This window comes from Typopeltis vanoorti, chromosome 2, assembly GCF_054136105.1.
Source record: "Typopeltis vanoorti isolate ZY-2024b chromosome 2, IOZ_Tvanoo_1.0, whole genome shotgun sequence".
Lineage (NCBI taxonomy): Eukaryota > Metazoa > Arthropoda > Arachnida > Uropygi > Thelyphonidae > Typopeltis > Typopeltis vanoorti.
In genome coordinates this window covers 7,051,471-7,073,329 of record NC_143550.1, presented here as the reverse complement: position 1 = coordinate 7,073,329, position 21,859 = coordinate 7,051,471, and the positions used below count along the sequence as shown (strand labels likewise).

Below are 21,859 nucleotides of genomic sequence, written 5' to 3'. Positions count from 1 at the left end.
CCCACATCGAATCAGAAGTTCATCGAACGTTATGACACGAGAGTCAGCTGCAAACTGATTGAGTAACTGGTGACGCATGTCAGCAGGGCCGGCGGAAGCAGACATGCGGACTTCGGGGAACGGTTCATAAGTTCATTTTTAAGAAACAAAATTTTTATTTTGTTCAATATTAAAATAAATAAGGCCGGATACATTGAATAAAAAAAAATGTATATTGCCGCCTCTTTGATCAGCCGGCTGTTTACAATTTTGCAGCGAGAGCAGGCTAAATGCTTGCCTGCAGCATTTTGCAGAATGTTGTGTCTACTGCAGTCTATCTAAAGTGAAATGGCGAACGGTTTTTATGCGCAGAAACGAATTTTCGTGCAAAACATTTGTTACTAGTTAACTAGTCATATGGTATTCATCTCAGTAGGCTACTGACAGTAGCGCAGCGCGAACTATTATTTCTCTGTGTCGTGTTGTGTAATAATTTCTTGTGGGTATAAAATAGAAATGGAATCAAAAATTTTAAAAGGAAGTTATCCGGTGCACAAAATCATAAGCGTCATGCTGCGAAAGAAGCAGATATTAAAAAACAAACTGCGGCTCTTAATAAATTTGTTAAAATATTAAAATATTCTGATGCACATTGTAACCAACTCGATACATCAGAAATCAGAGTTGAGGAACCGTGCACATCAACCAGTTTTCGTGAAAGTACTATTGCGACTATTGAACAAGATAACAAGACGCATGATTTAAGTGAAAAACAGTTAGAAGATTTAGTTGTAGTTGACCACGAAACTAACACATTGTTAGTGTCTGTAAATTTAGATCCAAGTGAATGGGGAAATATTGATGAAAAATTACGAGTTGTTTTAATTGAAATGGGGCCTGTTCAAAAGAAAAATATAATATATTCCAGAGATACATATGGTCGTAAATTTGGAGACACGTATTATAATAAAAAAATGGAAAACGGGGAGTTCGTGCCAAGAACATGGCTCATTTATTCCGAAACTTTAAATTCTGTTTTTTTTTCTTGCTTTTGTTGCAAACTTTTCGCACTTACTGAATCAGATAGTCTTGTAGAAGGTCATAACAATTGGAGAAATGTAAGCACAACTTTGCATTGACATGAGACTAGTTTAACTCACATGAAAATTTTCTTAAAATGGAAGGAACTTGATAAAAATTTATAAAACAAAACTACTATTGATTACCAGACTCAAAGCATGTATGAAATGGAAAAGAAACATTGGACGAGTGTTTTAGAACGCTTGATTGAAATTATAAAATTCCTTGGTAGCCAAAATTTAGCCTTTCGCGGATCATCTGATAAATTATATGAAAGGAATAACGGCAAATTTTTTAAAATTAGTCGAACTGTTTGCGAAGTTTGATCCCGTTATGGAAAATCACGTTGAAAGGGCCCTACAACGAAACAATAGAGTACACTATTTGAGTAAAGACAGTCAAAATGAAATATTGGAAACTTTAAGTAACGCAATCAGGGATACAATTTTATTATCAATTCGAAAATCTAAATATTATTCCATAATTTTAGTACTGCACACCTGATGCAAGTAAAACAGAATAAATGACCATTATTATTCGCTTTGTTTCCTGTGACAATGGAATTGTCAAGATCAGGGAAAACTTTTTAGGTTTTATAGATATATCAGATTCCACAGGACGTCGTTTATGTGCAACAATAATGGAACAACTGGAAAAATGGAACATTCCCATCGAAGACATGCGAGGTCAAGGGTATGACAATGGGGCAAATATGAAAGGGAAAAAATATGGGCTCCAAAATTTGCTTTTGAACAAAAATCCTCGAGCTTTGTACGTGCCATGTGTGCTGCTCATACTTTAAATTTAATCATTAATGATGCAGTCAAAGTGGATGCAGGTGCAATTAGTTTCTTTGCAATTATTCAAGAAATATACAATTTCTTTTCATTCTCTTACAAACGTTGGCAAATCCTCAGCATAAAGCAAATTACATTATGTGCTAAAATAAAGGACTACAAATTTATTTGCTCTCTTATAACTTGGTGTGATTTACTTAACAGAATAAACCCTGTGAGTAAAATGCTTCAAGACAAAAATATGAATATTACACTTGCTTTAGAATCTATCTAAAACTTAAAAATATTCTTACAAGAGTATCGATCAGATACAAATTTTAAAGAAGTTCTAAAAACGGTAAAAGAACTGAGTGAAGAGGTGGATGGAGAACAAGAATTTAAAACTGTTTTTAAATTCTTGTTCTCCACCAAAAAGAACAAGAATTTAAAATTTAGAGTGAATGTGTTTTATACACTTCTAGACGTTGCAATGTGTTCGTTAATAGAACGTTTTGAACAACTAAAAACATATTATGATAATTTCAATTTCTTGTATAGATTTCTACAAATTAATAACGAAGATTTACGAAAACATTGTGACGATTTAGAGATTCTCTTGAAGGACGGCGACAATAAAGATGTAAATGCAATAGAACTACTGTATATGACGAGTTATGTGCTTTCCGGGATATTTTTCGGAAGAATAATTTAAACATTCAAAACCCTTTCGATATTCTAAATTTTATTGTGTCCAGTAATTTATCTTTCCTTAACTTTTCAATTGCTTTAAGAATACTATTAACCTTTCCTGTTAGTGTAGCGAGCGGTGAACGTTCGTTTTCCAAGTTGAAATTGATTAAAACCTACTTAAGAACAAGTATGTCACAAAAAAAGGCTTCTTAGTTTGGCGTTAATAGCTATTGAAAATGATATATGTGCGGAATTAGACGTTAAGACCATTATTTCTAATTTCGTGAATATGAAATAAAAACCCCTAAAATTTTAATAAAAAAAATTTCAAGTATATTTATGAAATTTAATTTATTTTCTGTTATTCTGGGAGCCTGCGTAGCTCAGTGGATGTGGCGTTTGCACACCACGGCGTTTGGTCGCACGAAGGAAGACTTGGTTTCGAGTCTAGTCGGCGACTAGAGGAAATTTTTCTAAGCCTTTTTTCGACCGGTTCCCGAGTTAGTCGATCTCTGGCACGGGCAAGCGGGTTTTTCGTCCTGTAAACTCAAGAAAATCGACCATAGAACCCACATTATTTCAGACATTAAATATATTGTGTTAGGGTTAGGGACCACGAGATGGCGGCACATTTGAGCCGTCTCTCTTCTCTGTGTATCGCTTAATTAGTGATAACCTTGGGCCATCTATCTCTGATTGGTACCAGTGGAGATTGAACTGCCCACTCAGTCTCCAAAAGTTAGATAGGGCTAAATAGCCTCTCCTACTCCCCGTATACGGGAATAAAAAGGCGTTAGCTGATTTTTTTTTTGTTGTAAAGATGTTATTTTTTGAATACTTATATTAAATGTTCTAATTATTTCTGAATTCTTTTCTTATTTTCTCATCTATCTTGAGTTTCTTTTATTTTCCTAAAAGATAGTTCCACTTATAAAAATTATTAAAAAAATTTTACACGTTACTAAGAATTTAGTAACTTGTAAAATGCATTCAAATAAATTTTAACTTTAATTAAAATTTATTTTAATTTTTTTTAGATTCTGGTCGGTGAGAAGGTTATAATCCCTGTATCAAAAATTTTGAGAATTTTTTGAATATTCGGGTTTTTAACGATTATCCTGCCTAGTCAACACCCCCCAGTTCGTTACATTTAGAGAACCAACGTGTGGCTGTTCTCTCAAAATTTATTTAAGAAATTTCAAATAATTTAAATGTTTATTATCGTAAAAGAACCACACACCCGAATCGTTTCAGGGGCGCTTCGATAGAAATTGCATGCGGACGACAAAGACCCTAGCGCCGGTTTTGCATGTCAGCATTTGCCGGTGCCTGTTACTTCAAGATCAAACAAGTATAATAAGTGCGCGCTCTAGAATTCAGTGGTAGGTTAATTGTGTGTTTATATATATATATATATATAAAAACACACAATATATATATATATATACATATATACATAAATCGTATACAAATTTTTTTTTAAATTTTCCTCTGGGGTTCAGTGCGCCACTTCGAATCATGCATTGCGCCTCTTTTGGCGCATGCGCCATAGTTGGCCACCCCTGGTTTATACTGTATTTCATTTAACTTTTTTCTACATTTGAAGTGACACTTACGTGAATAAGAGGGGTTGTTCAAACTCGGCTTTGATGATTTAAGCAAAATGAACATCAAGAATTAACTTGCAATTGTTCGTCATTGTTTCCTATGCTTATTACAGTGAATGCATCATGTATGAATGAATGGATTTATTTTCCGACTGTAATCCCCCACTCGGCCAACTAGGCCGGGGCATTATGTATATGATATTCTTATTACTGTATGTATTTCACATAACTTTGCGGGAGGGTTGGGTCAACTTCTCCAATGGTGACCAACTCCATTTGGGAGAGTGTATTCATACTTGTCTGGATGAATGTATGAAGGTGGAAGACAATCCCAAATATCCATGCCCTAGGCGGGATTCGAACCCGTAGCCTCCTCGAGAGCGGATTTGCTAACCACTCGGCCAACTAGGCCGGGGTATTATGTATATGATATTCTTATTACTGTATGTATTTCACATAACTTTGAAATGATACTCCTGTGAAGTGACCATCCATCCATTACGATTGCCCACAATGGAAAGTTTAGTCGTCTTTTTTTTTTTTTTTTTCCCTAAGTAGATGTTACAAAGCTATCGCTATGGTGTTTCGGAAAGGTTTAGTGATTACGTAGCAAGCGGATGTTACAGCAGTTGATTAAAGAGAACACTCTCTCAGCATACATTATTATGCCATCTAACTGAAAGTTCGAAACAGTTGACTGCAGTTAATGCAAATTTTGATTAATAGCGACTAATTAGTCTTATTAATAGCGACTGATTAATTAGACCGCATGGTAGAGTCACGTGATTTTTGCGTTTCGATTTAGGCGTAGGATTAGGAATAAGGCTTCTGATAATAAGCAACGTGACAATCTCATAACATGCGATAAACTTCAACTACGGCGTCATTTTTGTTCGTGTTGCTGAAAATAACAACCAGTTAATAGTTGTCTCTTGACTGTTCCAAGAGCTGGAAGTTCAAGAGGGAGAGAGAGAGAGAGAGAGAGAGAGAGAGAGAGAGAGAGAGTGTTGAAAAATCTTAAGATATCATTTGGAGCTGAACACAGTACTAATAAAATAATAATAATCCATTGTGCAGGGTCTTAAGACCCGCGACTGGCTTCCGCAATCCTAACATTTTTTTAGATAAAGTGGTTAATCGTACACCTAAACATATGTTCTCGATGTAAATTGTGCCTGTTCTCAGGAAGACAACTTGCTGCCACTTCTTGCTCTAAACTCTGATATTTTCGTCTTGAATATTTGAGTATTATGGAGATTTTCTTCAGTACGGGATGAAAATTCCGAGATGAAACTCTTGTTTGTTCATGCCACAGAGCGACTGACTCGAAAACCAGTCGAAAAAAGACTGAAAAAAAAGAGCCTCTGGTAGGCGACTAGAATCAACTTATAGCATTCTTTGTTCGGGCGGCTACCGCAGTTGCAAAGGCAATTAAATTTAATTTCGCAATTAAATCAACCATTAATGGAGTGATGGTATGCAATATACATAACTTATAGTCACTCTTAGTCAACACTATCATCTCGTGGTATGGCCTCTTATCACAAACAGGACCCTTAGGGAGGCAAGTATTACCGGCTTATAATCATATCTTCCTTTGTAGGAAGATGTTGTAAATGACTTCCACACTTAGTGAAACACCATCCTCTTTATAGGAGGAGTGAAGTGGCTACTGCCATGTTTCATTTCTAGAGTACGGACTCCAGTTTTTTCTGTCTCCTCTCCTCTTTCTTCTTACATACAGTGCAGGTGTCCTGGGTATGTTTAACATATTGCAATTAATTAACTTGAGGTAAAGCAATAAAACAGTCTTTTCAGGATGACTGCTAGATAATACATGGGATTGAATCTGATGAAAACGTATCCAGATCACCTAGAGAACAATCCTGTTTTTGATTATTCTGAGTAGAGCAGCTTGCAGAGGCCGATTTCACGCTTGGGATGGGGTCTGCATCCACCCTGTATGAGAGTTATGTGAACATAACCAGAGTGGGAAGTGAGTGCGCTGATACAGATAATTCAAAATGAGATTAAAAAAAAATAATTCTGCAAAATTCATTATACATGAAAACACCAAAAATGAGCAACAAAGAAAAACTTCTATGGTGTAGAAAGCTTGTGGGTTCCATTAGTGAAGAAAGAACACAGGCAGCCTGTGTATCCCTGTGGAAATGACATTTGCATCCACAGGCAATCCTAAAAAAGACCAGTATATGTTCCATTTCAGTTATCGACTAGAGGAACCTTTTCTAAGCATTTCTTTGACCGGTTAATGAGTAGTTCGTTTCTAAATCGGAAAAGTCCTTTTTCTCCCTGAAACTCGGATTTGTAATCCAACAACTCAAGAAAATCTGCCGCATAACTCGCACTATAATAGATCATACGAATGTTATGGTTTAGAGCAAAGAAACGCGAGTTATCTCTGTACTCTCTCTCCTGTTCCCTGAAAAGCTCTTCAGTTCATTGATAGCTTGAAGGATGGAATCTGAATGCCTGCTGTCTTTAAAAAGGTTAATTGGAACTAAAGGAGTCCAGTCCTCTCCCTTTAGAAAATAAATGCGTTAGAGGATATTTAACTGATATACCTAACTGTAAAGAGCCCCTGTAGCTCAGTGGATGTGACGTTTGCACACCATAGCACTTGACTGCAAAGGAAAACTTGGTTTCGAGTCTAGTCGGCCAACCAGAGGAACATTTTCTAAGCCTTTTTTTCTACTAGTTATCGAATTAGTCGATCTCTGGCACGGGAAATCGGGTTTTTTCTCCCGGAAACTCGGGTTTTCGTCTCGTAAACTCAAGAAAATCGACAGGAGAACTCTCACTATTTCAGACATTAAACATATTGTGTTAGGGCTAGGGACCACAAGATGGTGGCACTTATTGAGCCATTCTCTTCACTGCATGCCACTTAATTTTAATGACAGCCTTGGGACAGCTATCTCTGATTGGCCGCCAGTGGAGATTGAACTGCCTACTCAGTCTTCAAAAGTTAGACAGAGCTAAAACGGCCTCGCCTACTCCCTATACGGGAATAAAAAGGCGTTAGCTGCTTTTTTTTTAGTTAACTAATATATTTTAACTGTGATACTTAAACACAGAACTACCTTCAAAAGGTAGCATTTTTAATTAATCTAGCTAATGGATATTTCATTCAAATATCCATAAGTTAGATGCTTACGGTGTTATTTGCGATATATCGCAAATAACACCGTAAGCTAAGAGAACAATGAGAAGGAAAGCGAAATCTGATTGATTACAATCACTGCACACTGCAGGAAATGGTTATCTTTTAAAATGCAGCCACCAGAAGTTCTAATCATAACACTGTAAGGAACTTAGGGCAGGGAAAAGAAACGAAAAGGTTACAATCAATACAAATAAGAAACTACTGAAATATATTTGAAAGGTTTAGTACTGTAAGTTCTTTAGGTTCTTTATTATATTGGTTGTTTTCAATTATTTACCAGATATCCTGTCTCCAAATATTGTCAAGAACATCGTAAAGTTGATTGGCCCTGGAGCTTCCTTAACCATCAGTTCTAAATCAGCATCGTCGACTTCTTTTCCTGGTCAAAAGAAGGTTATCATCAATAAATTTGCTTATTACACGCTAAAAATTTTGCTCTGATTAATGCTTGTTATATGCCACATCACATTTTGTTTAAAATTACTGTTTGCAATATCTGGGGAATGATACGCAGTTGAAGAATAATATACTTTTCAGGAGTCCATGAACATTTTTATGTTCATTCTCTTTCTCTCTCTCTCTCTCTCTCTTATGCAATTCTATTTGCTTATTACAGTAAACCGAGTTACTTTATTAATAAAATATATTATGAAACCGTCTTCCTCGTACTAAATTACGCCTAGCGATCTCTTCTGTTCTCAGGTCTTTTAATCTGGTCTTTTTTTTTTTTTTGTCAATTTGTTCGATGACATTCTCTTCAAACGTTGAATTCATTTTCCTCTATAATTATTTGTATATTTGGTTCTCATTACAGATCTTATAAAATTCCTGCCTTATTTATATTCAAATTTCAGGTATTTGCCGTTCGTCGCAATTTTCATTTCCGCTATCTTATTTTTCGGTGATCTATGTTTTGTTGCTTTTCTTTTTTTCATTGTCCATGTTTTATAAAATAAGAAAAATAACAAATTTGGATAAGCACTGAATGTTCTTATTGTTTTTCTTTGTATTCATTTAGCTTAAAATATCATCAGTCATGCCTGTAATTTTAGTAAAGTCATCAATTTTACGTTTTCTGATTCCTTTCTTTAATGTAACTTATATTACAGCCGAGATAATTAAATGTATTTACTTTTCTATCGTTTATTATCTTGAGGTGTTTTGTTTCATTTTGTCTCTCTTCCTTTCAGTGTCATTACTTTTGTTTCATCGAACGATATTCTCCTACTATATTTGATAACAGTCTTGTCAATGTTGAAAGTGCTACTTGTAGTTCATCTTATGGATAACCAATTAATATTTGATTATCTGTACGCGATAACGTATTTTGTCGGATTTTAACTGTGTTACTATTTTCATATAAATATACTAAAAGTATCAAAATACCATAGGCAAAGTGGATATTAAATCCAACATTATTTCGAAGCCGAATGTTTGTAGAAACTTTCATGGTTTCTACCTGAGCGCTTACGAGAATACAATCCTCAGCATCCCCGAGTTGTCCAACTTAGACTACTTCAAAGACATAAGTACTGCCCAGTGTCCATATTTTCGCCTTTTATTAGTCCAGTTGATAAAGGTTTCACTGGTCTGACAGCTGTTTCAAATTAGTAGGTTTCTGCCTGGTCTCGGAAGAGAATCAACCAGTGCGAAATAGCTGTCAGACTAGTGAAACCTTTATCAAATGGACTAATAAAAGGCGAAAATATGGACGCTCAGGCACCACTCATGTCTTTTAAGTAGTCCAAGCTAGGCAACTCGGGGTTGCGGATTGTATTCTCATAAGCTCTCAGGTCAACTTACGAACCTTTCATAGTTTCTACACACATTCGGCTTTAAAATAATGTTCGGTTTAATCTAATGAAGCTTTTTGGCTCTTTCTTTAACAATTACCAAAATACATATTCTTGGAATCATAGGTTCTCCGTCAGCACTCGCCACAATGAATCCACTTTACTAAACTACTTTTTTTTTTCGTTCCTGATTTCATTTAAATCCGACATGCTTGTAGTGAATTCTTTATCCAGGCCAACCATTTGATCATCGTCACACAACTGAAGCATGTCTAAACCTGAACTGACGGGAAAATGATTTTTCATCATTTTAATTTTTCTGCTCCACCCCCTCCCTAATAGTCTTTCTTTTCATCTGTTTGCTGAGCTCTTTTGTGGCGATGTAACAAATATCTGACTGGATGTCTGGAACTTCTAGCTTAGTCGATGTCTACTAGATGGAAAAAGGTGGGTTTGAATTGTCGTGACGACTCTTTTCCTTGTCGTGTTCTAAATCTATCTAGTTTCAAGTCACTTTTATGAATAATATAACTAATTACGAAATGATCACCGATCCAAAAGTAGGGAAATTTATATTTATACTGCGCCACCCTATTCTTAGATTAGTCTATATAAATAGTAGGATCAGTTCTAAATTAAGTTAGCAGTCATCTCATTAGGCCGAATCATCTATTATCATTTTTACTTGGGGTTCCCGCAAGATTCGAATATTTATGAACGGTGCAATAATAAGGAATTCAGGCAAACACAATATTTAGATCAACAAAATAAAACATTTAATATATGATATGGTTAACAAATACAAGAACTCTATTTTAAAATGGAACTATACAATTAACTTAACACATCTTCTTAGGTCACTGATTCTAATTCAATGTTCTAACTTTCATATACTATTCACAGTCTCAAAAACACAAATCTTCTTATCTCAAGTTAACATAACAATTTCACATTTAATCAGTCTTCACAAATCTATCAGCTCAATGTTTATATTCACAGCAGGCAATAAACTACGTAAGCATTATTCCAAGCAAATATATTCCCGGACCTTGAGTATCGGAGATATATTACAGTTAATGCTAGAATAGAGAAACTTATACAACTACTCTTACCAGACAAATTCTTCAATACATCAAATTATTGAGAGAGCACCTATGAATTAACTTAATTAACATTAGCGGAACACACATAATAAAAATTCTCCAAGTTTAAACTGTACTAGTGTTAGTCGTACTTCACTATTCTAAACAACAGTAATTAGGTACTGATATCTTTTCCTGTTCACTTTTCTCCAAGTAATCAATATAACCTTTTCCTAGGGCAACATAGAATTTAATCGTAATCCAGATTAATTGGAACTAATCAGAATTTTCGCATTGACTGTCCAGTTTCCTTTTATCTGATTACGGCATCAACCTTTCTTCATAACAACAGCTGATTTCGCTTATAATAGTAAACTTTATGTTTCACTACTTATAGGTTCACTTCCGAACACTATACTCATAAATTTCTGCCCTGAGGATTTTATAATCTTGGTTCCGCAAAACTCTCTCCTCACTCGCTTAATAATAATTCTTCTCTTCCTTTCTGTCTTATCTATGACCTTCCTTCTCTTTCTCTTTATCCCTCTATGACTTTCACTCCCACCTTACGTTCGAACGCCACGCTCTACTCCACTCGTGGTTGTTTACCCGTGCGTCTCCATGACAACAGACTAAACGTAAACATTTCTCTAATGCAATGTATGGTCTATTACTCATGAGTGATTACATAACATTAAATATTTCACAAATAAAAACAACAGAATATTTAAGCTACTTCTTTAACTTTTTGATTACGTATACAGTTAAATATAAAATAACACTTTACGTTACACCATATATATTTAGTTATACAAAATTCTAAACATATTATTATTTTATAAACTAATAATAGGTCAGGTTTTGAATAAATTTTTAATTAGTAATTCTTATTTAAGGAATAATAAACAATTTTATATAAGCCATGATTAATATTTAATAAGCAATGTTAAATGTGAATGAAAAATAATAAATTACATAACATAGCTTCATTCACAATTTAACAGAATCCCATTTAAGACACAAAAGGCCTTAATAAGAATTTCTTGAACTAATGGTGATATTAAACAGTGAGATTATTTGGAAGTGGCAGCGTTTTCTTTTTCTTTCTTTCTCCTGGTAACTCGGATTATTCATTCCACAAAACAAACAAATCGCTCAGAACCCACACAATTTATTGACATGAACTGCTTCATGCCCTCAGTTGCTTTAGCTGTAATACGAACAAAAACAAAACAAAAAAAAATACCGATATGACTGCCGAGCATTAGATGTCCCCAAACAAAATGTGCTCCACCTCTCGCCGTCGAGAGGTGGAGCACATTTTGTTCTCTCCATTTTTTCCTGCATCAGGATAGATGCGGAATTGCCACCGTAGAACAAATGCAGCTTGTTACATCGGTTGGAGATTCAACTAGCAATCATTTGTAAAGTTATTTAATAAAATCATTTAATAAAAACTATTCTTCAATATATATTTTAAAGAATAGTTTAAAAAAGCTATAGTTACATCTGTAAGCTAAAACCATAAAAAAATGGTTTATCATAGTTTCTGTTTGTGCTAAGAATTACTTTTAAAGCTAAGAATTTTTATAAAGATGTAATATTTCTGAAAGTAATATACAACTTACCCAAGCTTTCAAATGTAAAACGTAAATCATCCATGGAGATGAAACCGTCTTTGTCTTGGTCAATAAGTTGGAACGCCTACATGACAGGGAAAGTAATTTGGAATGTTAATATCAGGTCACATGAGATACTTTTTAATAACTCACTCACTCAATTTTTAACAAAGCAAGGGTGACAAAGAGTGGTAGTTTATTGTTATTATTATTTAATTTCTGTATATAGAAATATCAGGTGTCCGACATCAGTAAGCTACGGTCACCTTTGATAATATTTCAATTTTCAGGCAAGATCAAACCTCCTCTTGGGATGGCTTACATATTTAGCATTTCCTGGAATAAGCACATTACATCACAGCAGAAGACATTACAGGTGAGAAGTATAATATTTTTCTCGGAATATCGTTTTTGAATGGGTGCATCAAAATCTCTCTAATATTCTGGTCATTATCGCAGAGACGTACTGTCCCTGCCATATACCTATTATTATTATTATTATTATTATTATAATTAATGGCGATGCTCTACTGTTTTATAGTTTTGATCTTTACAGAAATTCATCGAACACATTATTTATTTTAAACTGCACAACGTTTAGCATATGAATATAAAAAGGTCATTACACGAACATCTCAAATTTATCTTTAGCAATAGCTGAGGGCGTTCAGCTGTTGCAAGAAACATATTTGTTTAATAATCATGCATGTGGGTGTTGAAAATGGATGCACATTGTTAATCTTGTCTCTTCTTTTAGGAGGTTATGAACAGTCAGAATAAGGGAAACTCAGCAGCAACATTATCAATAACCATATCCCTAATCCACAGTGCCACTTCGCAAGAGATAGAGGATGTAGTGAAGTTTCATTTTTATCACTTAAGTGATTTTATTATTATTATTAATTTATTTATTTATGTTCGGTCCATATACGAGAGGTTGGCTGGTCAACCTATAGTACGTTAGTACCGTATATGGGTAGTGGATTGGGAAAGGAGAAACTATTTACATTTGATTTAAAAGCCTGCATGTTGTATTTCTTGGGAAACACATCATGGGGAAGACTGTTCCACAGTATAGCAGTAGCAGGGATTGGAGGAAGAGAAACTTGTTCTGTGGGTTTCAAGGTGTACTGTGAAGGGATGTTGGGCGGCAGCTGTACGTGTTCCAATGGGCTTAGTACAGAGTGGGGGAATTATTGATGCTGTTTCAGATGAACATTTCTAATGGAAATATTTATAGAATATACAAATTGCAGAGACAAAGCGTCTATGTGAAAGTGAGGGGAACGAGTTGGCGAGAGATCGGTCATTTATCAGTCTAATTGCTCTCCTCTGTACTGAGTCAAGCATTTTGAGGGAGCTTTTAGGAGCCCCACTCCATATGTTAGAGCAGTATTCGATAGAATTCTCCATCCAGGATTATTCCTTCATGGAGAATTCTATCCATCCAGGATTGATTGTTCTCCATCCGTCAGCCTAAGCGAAAGATTAACATTTCAATTCAGGTGAACGCGTTCACCTGGCTTCTGGATGACTGTTGACTGTGTATCAAATCATCTAACGTGCAAGCTATTAAAAGATCATCATCAAGAATCTCAAGGAGAAATTTTGAGACTTGGAAAAGGATATATATATATATATATATATATATATATATATATATATATATATATATATATATATATATATATAAGAGATAAGAATAGTCTTTTCGTATTCATGTACATTAGGAAAGGGGGGGATGAGCATCTAGTATTTTATGTATTTTACAGAGATTACAGCCGCTGGCTATAAAGGTACTTTTCATTAGTGGCTGTAATCCTTTAAACAGCTTAAAGTATGAGATCTTATTGCTAGATTGCAGTACTTATATAAGTAAATTCATGGATTTCTGTTGCATATCGTTGAATTTACATATTCGAATTTAAGTGATAGAAATACATGAAAAGCAAGTTTCATATTTCCATTGCTGCAGGTTTAAAAAAATAAATAAACCATTCATTAATTAGATGGGTAAGACAAAGGTGTGTGTGTATGTTTTAAGAATATACCATATTTCTGGACTGGATGATGGTACGATTGCTTATGTAAATATCTTTCACTGTGTGTTCGTGTTAGTTTTCTGTCAATAGAAAAAGATAACGAACTATTCCAAAGACCCGTAATGTGCCTAGAAAGGGCAGACCGTTAACTGATTATTTTACTATCGCGAAATGTATTTTAGGATGTTGGCTGCTTAAATGCATCAAAAATAAATCTAATGTATGTGGGCCATCGCGCCAAATAGCAAACCCATCATTTACGCAGCGCAGTCAGACTAATGGTTCGAGTGTAGATGCGTTGAGTGCTTGGTTGTCTCTGCATAGAAATTTGCCAAAACGAAAGCGGGGAAGCAGTTAAAGCTAGTTTGAAAACTTTTCATTTTCCTGTAAAATAACTGCAGTATGGTAAATTTGAATCATTCAGATGTGGCAGGGAGGAAGTGGGTCCCCATTAGTTGTACATTAGTAAAAATAATCTTATATATAGCATCATCATCATACGTATCAAGGATTTAGGCCTAGCATGGCCTGTTCCAGCCTTAGAAGTCATCGTTGAATCGTTTAAGAGGACGTCCTGGTTTTCTTTTTCCTAATGGCTTGTACTTTAAGGCTTGTTTTGGTAATCTTTCCGTTTTCATTCTTTGAACGTGTTCCATCCATTTATGTTTATATTTTTTAATTTTTTCTATTACTGGTTCTTGGTTTAATTCTTTCATAATATCTTCGTTTCTTTTGTGATCAAATAGGGTACTTTGCTTTTTCTCATAAACTTCATTTCTGCTGTTGTTAATCTTTGTCTTTTTGTTTAATTGTCCAGATTTCGCTTCCATACATTAAGACCGGTAGGGCTAATGTATTGTAGCCTGGTTTGTTTTTGAACTAGGTTTGGTTTAAATATAGAGTTAATTACACCTGTTATTTTAAAATATTTTGCAATTTTTACGTTTATATCTTTTTCATTTTCATATGTGATCATACATCCTAGGTAGTTAAATGAATTCGCCTGTTCTAAGATCTTGTTATCTATTACTATTTTAGTTCTTGCTGGATCTTGTCCTTTAAAGGCCATTGTTTTTGATTTTTCCGTTGATATTATCATACCATAATCTTTGGATATCTCATTTAGATTTAAAATAGCTTTCTGTAAGTTAACTTCAGAATTTGTAATTATTATTTGGTCGTCTGCAAAGAGGAGAGTGTTTAAGTTAACTGTAGGTGAAAGTTTAATTCCTTGATGTAAATTTTTACTCCATTTTATTATTATTTCATTTAAGTAGATATTAAAAAGAGTTGCTGAGAGGGGACATCCCTGTGGGACTCCTTGGTTTATCTCTCTTGTATATGATAGCTCATGATTTAATCTTATTTGTATTTGATTATTTTCATATATACTTGTGATAGCTTTTAGGATATTATTTGGTATTTGTCTTTCTTTTAATATGTTAAATAATATGTTTCTTTTAACTTTGTCAAATGCTTTTTCAAAGTCAATAAATGCAATATGTGTTTCCAAATTATATTCTCTTCTTTTCTCTATTATTAATTTTAGGCAAAAGGCTGGGTCTATACATGATCGTCCTTTTCTAAATCCATTCTGTATTTCTAGAATAAAGTTTTCGGAATATTTCATTAGTTTGCTATTTAAGATTCTGCTATATATTTTGTAACAGGAATTTAGTATACTGATACCTCTATAGTTTTTAGGGTCATCTCTATTACCTTTCTTACAGATAGGAATCACAATTGCTTTTTTCCATTCTATTGGGGGGGGGGATACCAGTTGAGTAAATTTTATTTAAATTATATATTTTAAATTATATAATGGAATTATATATATAAGATTATTTTTTATTACTTCATTACTCTTTAATTATATATATATATATATATATATATATATATATATAATTGAAGAGTAATGAAGGAATCTTAATAAAATTCGCATCGGTATTAGCTGCATATCTTGATTGTTGATGACATCGTAATGAATAATCTGATAACTGATCTGATAATGAATAATCATGATAGGTTGCCAGTTTATATAATTTAAGAATTTCGTTAAATTATTTAAACTTAACTTGAATAATCAATTAACTTTTCATAAAAATATAAATCATACCTTTTTTTTAGAATACTGCTCATTTTTTTCTAATCTTTATATATCAGAATAATATATAATACGGACTGTATTCATTGTAGAAAATGGAATGGAAAAAAAAAACAGAGGTACACATAATGAAGGAAGAAGACGAAGAGAAATTCGTTCGATGCGTTTGGAATTAAACTGTATGTTGATGTCGACTTTTAGAATTAAAATTTAAAAGTTAGAATTACTTCTAAATTTCTACTCATATTCTGTTGAAAAAGAATATGGAGCTAATTGCACGCTTTCTAGTTGCATTTACCTCTAAATGCTTACCCTTGGAAAAAGAAAGAAAGAAAAATGAAAAAAAAAAATCATTAGATCATTCAACAATACAGTCTATAAAAGGAGAGTTATCAACAAGAATTTTTAAAACTGGATTGTAAAGTGATGCAGAATTAAATTTTGAAGACGTTTGCATGTTTCTATTTCAAATATTTGTTCTGCATTTCATCAGTCGAGCGAGTTTATGCAATGATATATATCATCACAATCAGTGGTTCTAACAGGCATTTAAGCGCCCACGACCTTCCAACTATTCTTGGATTTCTTATCGTAATTCAAGGATGAGGTGGTTAGCTATAAGCCTCCCAGAGTGTCCTATGTCTGTAGATGCATGTGTTCATGGGCCTGTTAGCCTGTTCTGGCGGACGAAAAACCCGAGTTTCCGAGTGAAAAAACCCTCCCCCTCCGTATGAGACCGAATATCTGACCTTTCGTCGAAAGAGACTAGATAAGGGGTTCCTCACCTCACGGACGAGAATCGAATCCAGGTCTTTCCGACCAAAGACTCTGTCTATACTGACAGAGCTACGGGGCTCAATGATATATATATCCACATACATACTTCCGTCATCGGTAATGTGTCATTTGGCCTTATTTGCTTTACTACTTTCAACGAGACGCGCATTCTAATCATATCTCAGATACTTTACCTCAGTCGGATGGAATTCGAATACTTTGGCACTGTTCCAAAAATATCTAAATAAAGTTCAAATGCACTCTTATTTGTGCAGGGACTTAATTGAGAATTTCTTTACATGTTAATCATACAACAAGCACCTTAAGTATGTTCGAGAACTCAGATGGACAGAAAGAGAAAGAGATTCTAAGGAATTTAAACATGTGGCGTGATTTTCTTTGCTTTCATGAGTTTTTTCTTCGTTATTCTGTATGAATTACAAAGACGTGCTCAGCGTTGCGAATATGTCACCAAAGTGAAAGACAGTTTTTCTATACTGTAAGTACACTTAGATATAGTTTAGTTTCCACTTTTTGGGAACTGAAATATTTGTAGCTTCCGCTGTTAACTTTTATTTAGTAGACAGATCTTATACCGATTTTTATCGAGGTTTGGAGGTTAACAGAACAGCTGGTTTGCTACCTCTCCGTAGCATGACATAAGTAGAATGGAAGGCTAAAACTCTATCGTAGTACAAAAATTCACTACGAGATTACTTTGATAGTTATGGTTTGAAATAGAATGAATGAGTCTTCTTTAAATGGGTTACAACTGACATCAGTATGGACATCTTTAGGGGAAAAAAATCAACAGACGGGATCGAAGCATGGAAAGTTAATTTCATATTAGGAAAGGATCGCAATGATATGAAAAGAAAATGGAAGTAGTTAATGTGTCAAAGAAAATGCTTCATCTTAAAAAGGGAATATATATATATGTGTGTGTGTGTGTGTAAATAAGTTTTTTTACCTTGGGAATATTGTATATTAGGGTTACCAAGTAATTTTATAAACTTGGTTATTTTACTCCAAGTAAGCAAACAGTTAAGTTTGTGCCTGAACGTAGTTCAAGTCTAAAGGTAGTGCAACACCAGGGCAACTCATTGTACAGGTGGGTAAAGCTCTGATCACTATTCTTAGTATTTTCCATAATGTAAAGCACATCCAACTAAGAGATGTATACTCCAATACATTATGAGTGGGGGGGGGGGGGATCACTATCCAGAGCGGTTTCAACCTTTTTTTTTTGAGGTCTAGTTTTTAGGTAAAGTTGATAAGGCTCTGTATTACTAAAACCTTGGCATTTATTTAGGGTCTAGCTACTCACTGAGGAGGCCTTTAGACTTGAACTACGTTCAGGCACAAACTTAACTGTTTGCTTACTTGGGATTAGGAGTAAAATAACCAAGTTTATAAAATTACTTGGTAACCCAAATATATACACACACACAGAGAGAGAGAGAGAGAGCAGCGCAAGTTGCAGAATTATGAATTCAAGTTCAGATAAACAATACCTTATGGAAAACAAAACAGGAAATGGCATTGAGCAGAATTTGAATCAATGATGAGAACGTGATGCTGCACGATACAGATGCTACTGAACAACGACTGTACAGCTAGTAACATCAAATGAAATACGGCAAGATAAGAACGGAGTGAGTCAATAAAAATGATCATTAGTTAACCGGACTGATTTCTTTTACACACACACGGCATCATTTCAAATTTTAAGCACTCCCGCTTCCAGAATCTTGTTTTCGTAATTCCTTGGATACCAAAAATATCTTACGTTACCAGAGAAAACATCGCTTCTAGTCTGATAAATTTCGGGACGTCATTAAAAGTGAGATCGGACAGAACTAATTCTCTTTATTTTATTGACTATTAAAGAACTGTTTTGATGACATTCGTTTTTTTTTGGGGGGGGGGAAGAAAAGCTTCACATCGTTAACTTTGACGCTATTTCACCAAAGCGTCTTATGCCAGTGTAATGGGAAAATATGCGAGCGAGATGAGTCATAAGACTTCCAGATCTCCGAACATAACTCTTCGTTCTGATTAACTCACAGAAAGCGAGTGAACAGATTAGACGAAGGGAAGCTCTAATGACGGCAACCTGGTCTGGATGAAATTATACACCACTGCTGCAGTTAGTCTCAGATAACTGAGCACAGTTACCAATGATTTTATAGGCGTCGTAATTTTGGATATCACAGACAACTGTCATCATCTCGTGGTCCTAAACCTTAACGTCTACCTTTTATTGTTTGAAATAGTCTGTTCTACAGTTTTTTAGGTTCTGGGATTTTCGATACCAGCTGTTCCATATGAAATATCAACTGTTCCATAATACCCATCATCCCCATTTTGAAATTTCGCGTGTCACAAATGAGAACCAAAAAGAAACGTAAAAATTAAGCTAAAATGAAATTCAATCTGTTTTTTATAGACAGCCTGGAGCGATTAAGAATATGTGGAATGCAGTCATGGATATCAAAGTTGAAAAACTTACGTGTAAAATAAGTTTCAAAATATGGAAAACGAGAAAGGAATGTCTACTCAAACGGAAGCTTTAACACGACTAATTCTTCGCAGGCATGGCAGGGGTAAAGATGTTAATTGTTCCACTGTAGTCTGCGACGCGTTATTCGTGAGAAACCATGTTATTCCTTCTTATCCCTTATTACTCAAATTTCCTCTAATGTTATGAAGTATCGCAAGCGTAATAGACCACTTTTAAATAAAGTCATCAACTGACAAATAGTAATACGCACGTAGTAATAAATCCCACGGTTATCCTTGCGGTGACCACAGAGAAGCCTATCGAGACAACGGGGACTGCATTTGCACGAGGGATAGCAACTGTCAGAAAGTAGTTGCTATAAGCCAGGATATAGCCTCGTAGTGTTTCATTAAGTCCAGGGTATCTCCTACTCACTGCACGCAACGATTGAAAAATTTGAATGTGCAGTGCTCCTTGAAACAGTGGAAATGGACATTATGAAATGCGTTTCTTTATAAAAATATTTCATTATAGAAATACTAGGGGGATCCTCCCCCCCTGACGCCTACGGCGCCCAACCCCCCGTGTTCCGGACTAGTAGGCCGGTTCTCCTTAAATTCCTATGACTCGAATTTTGAAGACTCGACACTCAGGGTAGCCCCTGAGTTTCAAAACGTTTCAAATAACTTGACAAAAACGTTACAAAAAAAGTTACAAAAACGTTACAGCCTACATCCGTTTTTCAAGCCGACGTCAAATCCGTTTCCAATTTCAGCTTATCATTTTATAGTATAGAGTAGATAATAGAAATAGAAAATTTCGCTATAGAAATGGCCACCGATCGTTTCCACAAGATTGCACTGAGCCATGACGTAAGTGGCTTTAAGCAACGAGGCTCGTGTTCATGAAGTTTGGCGTAAGTCTCATGTGCTGATGCTCGAGAAACGCTATAGTCACACTATGCTCACGCAATAGTTAGCGACTATGTATAGCTTGCCATCACACTGTAAGCAATCCCAGTTATAACGAAGAGGTCTTGTTTGATATTTGTAAGCAAAGTTTTCAGACCATAATGTACATTTGTCTTATCGTGTTGAAGTCATTAATGTAACATATATTTAATGTCATTGATATTTTGTATTTATTTATTTATTATTATTATTTTTTTGCATATAGTTTAATACAATCGACATGAGAGTACTAACTAGTATTATTTTTCGCTTCTATTGAACATGTTCACATGTACTTGGATGTATAACCACGATTATCGTTTGAACTTGGTAATAATATTAATAATAAATAATCCAGTAATTGGAAATATCAGCTATAAATATATATGAAGATGATAACCCTACAACAGATTATCGTATACAGTATTTCCCTCATAAGGGCAAAAGTCGCAGACAAAAGTATCTTCTAAGTTACACAGAACAGAATTTCATACTAATGTTTTCAATAACGGAACGGCTTAAGACATCTTTTTCTTCTCTCTACACACGAAGAGAAAGATTTCACGTTGGGAGATCTCTCGTAATATTCATGACCACTGATCTGTGTGTACACAATTTTCTTTGATTTCACCTTCCAGTTAGTGAGATGTGCATCGTCTCGTAGTATTAGGGGAAGATGGTTGAAATCAATTAGATTAGCGCCAGTTGCTAATTCAACTTAAGGTGATAAAAAAAGACAGTAAATAATCCTGAAAATTATAATGAATACAGTCAAAGATAGGGATGTAAAACATGCACTTGCAAAAATTAAAAATAGAGAGGCACCTGGATTTGATGTAATATTAATAGAAACATCAAAGGATGGAGATCTCTTGCATATAAAACTAGCAGAATTCTGTACCGAGTGCTGAAGACCCCCTTAAAAGTTGTAATACGGAAGAAACAATCATTCTATATAAGAAAGGTAATAAAACTGACATAAGAAATTATAGACTAGAACTCTTCTTCCAGTTCTTCATAAGCTGTTTACAAAAATTATAGATGGCAGAATATTCAATTTTCATCAACCAAAAGAAGGCGTTCCAGAAACATCCTTCTCAAATTTAGATCATTTACAGGCCTTAAATCAAGTAATGGAAAAAACAGAAGAATGTAATACACCAATTTCTTTGGCTTTCATAGGTTAACCTTCGACTCAATAGGCCTTGAATCTTTAAAACATAAGAATAGATGATATTTATATTAACATACAGTATTAACTCGTACGAGGAGAGGTTCACATAATAAATTTAAATGGAAAAGAAAGAGAAATAGAAATAAAAAGAAAAGTCAGACAGGGAGATTCTATCTCACTAAAATTATTCGCTACAGTCCTTAAATATGCTATGAGAAAATTGAACTGGGGAAAAGGACTGAATATTGACGGAGAATTCATGAGCAATCCACGATTCGCTGATGATATCATTCAACATCACCAAAAGAACTAGAACACCATTCTTGAATTAAATGCAGTAAGATAGGACTACAAATAAATATGGATAAATCAAAAATAATGAATAGTGGAAATACTCGAGAACGAAAACAAATTGAAATAAATCAAAGACAGATTGAAACAGTGAGTTCATACAAATATTTAGGACAAACATTTCAAACAACCATAAAATTGA

The 21,859-nt window shown here is 34.5% G+C and overlaps 1 protein-coding gene across 1 annotated transcript in view; it reads right to left on the bottom strand.

Moving 5' to 3' along the window:
• The window catches only part of LOC150108800 (myosin regulatory light chain RLC-A-like), a 52,279-nt gene that overhangs the window by 23,114 nt on the left and 7,306 nt on the right, over window positions 1-21,859 (bottom strand). Inside the window, exons 3-4 of the mRNA XM_090403312.1 lie at window positions 11,823-11,898; window positions 7,597-7,698 (exon numbers count right to left, since the gene is read on the bottom strand). Coding sequence (XP_090259438.1) covers window positions 7,597-7,698; window positions 11,823-11,898 — 178 coding nt within the window. The remainder of the gene's footprint in view (window positions 1-7,596; window positions 7,699-11,822; window positions 11,899-21,859) is intronic.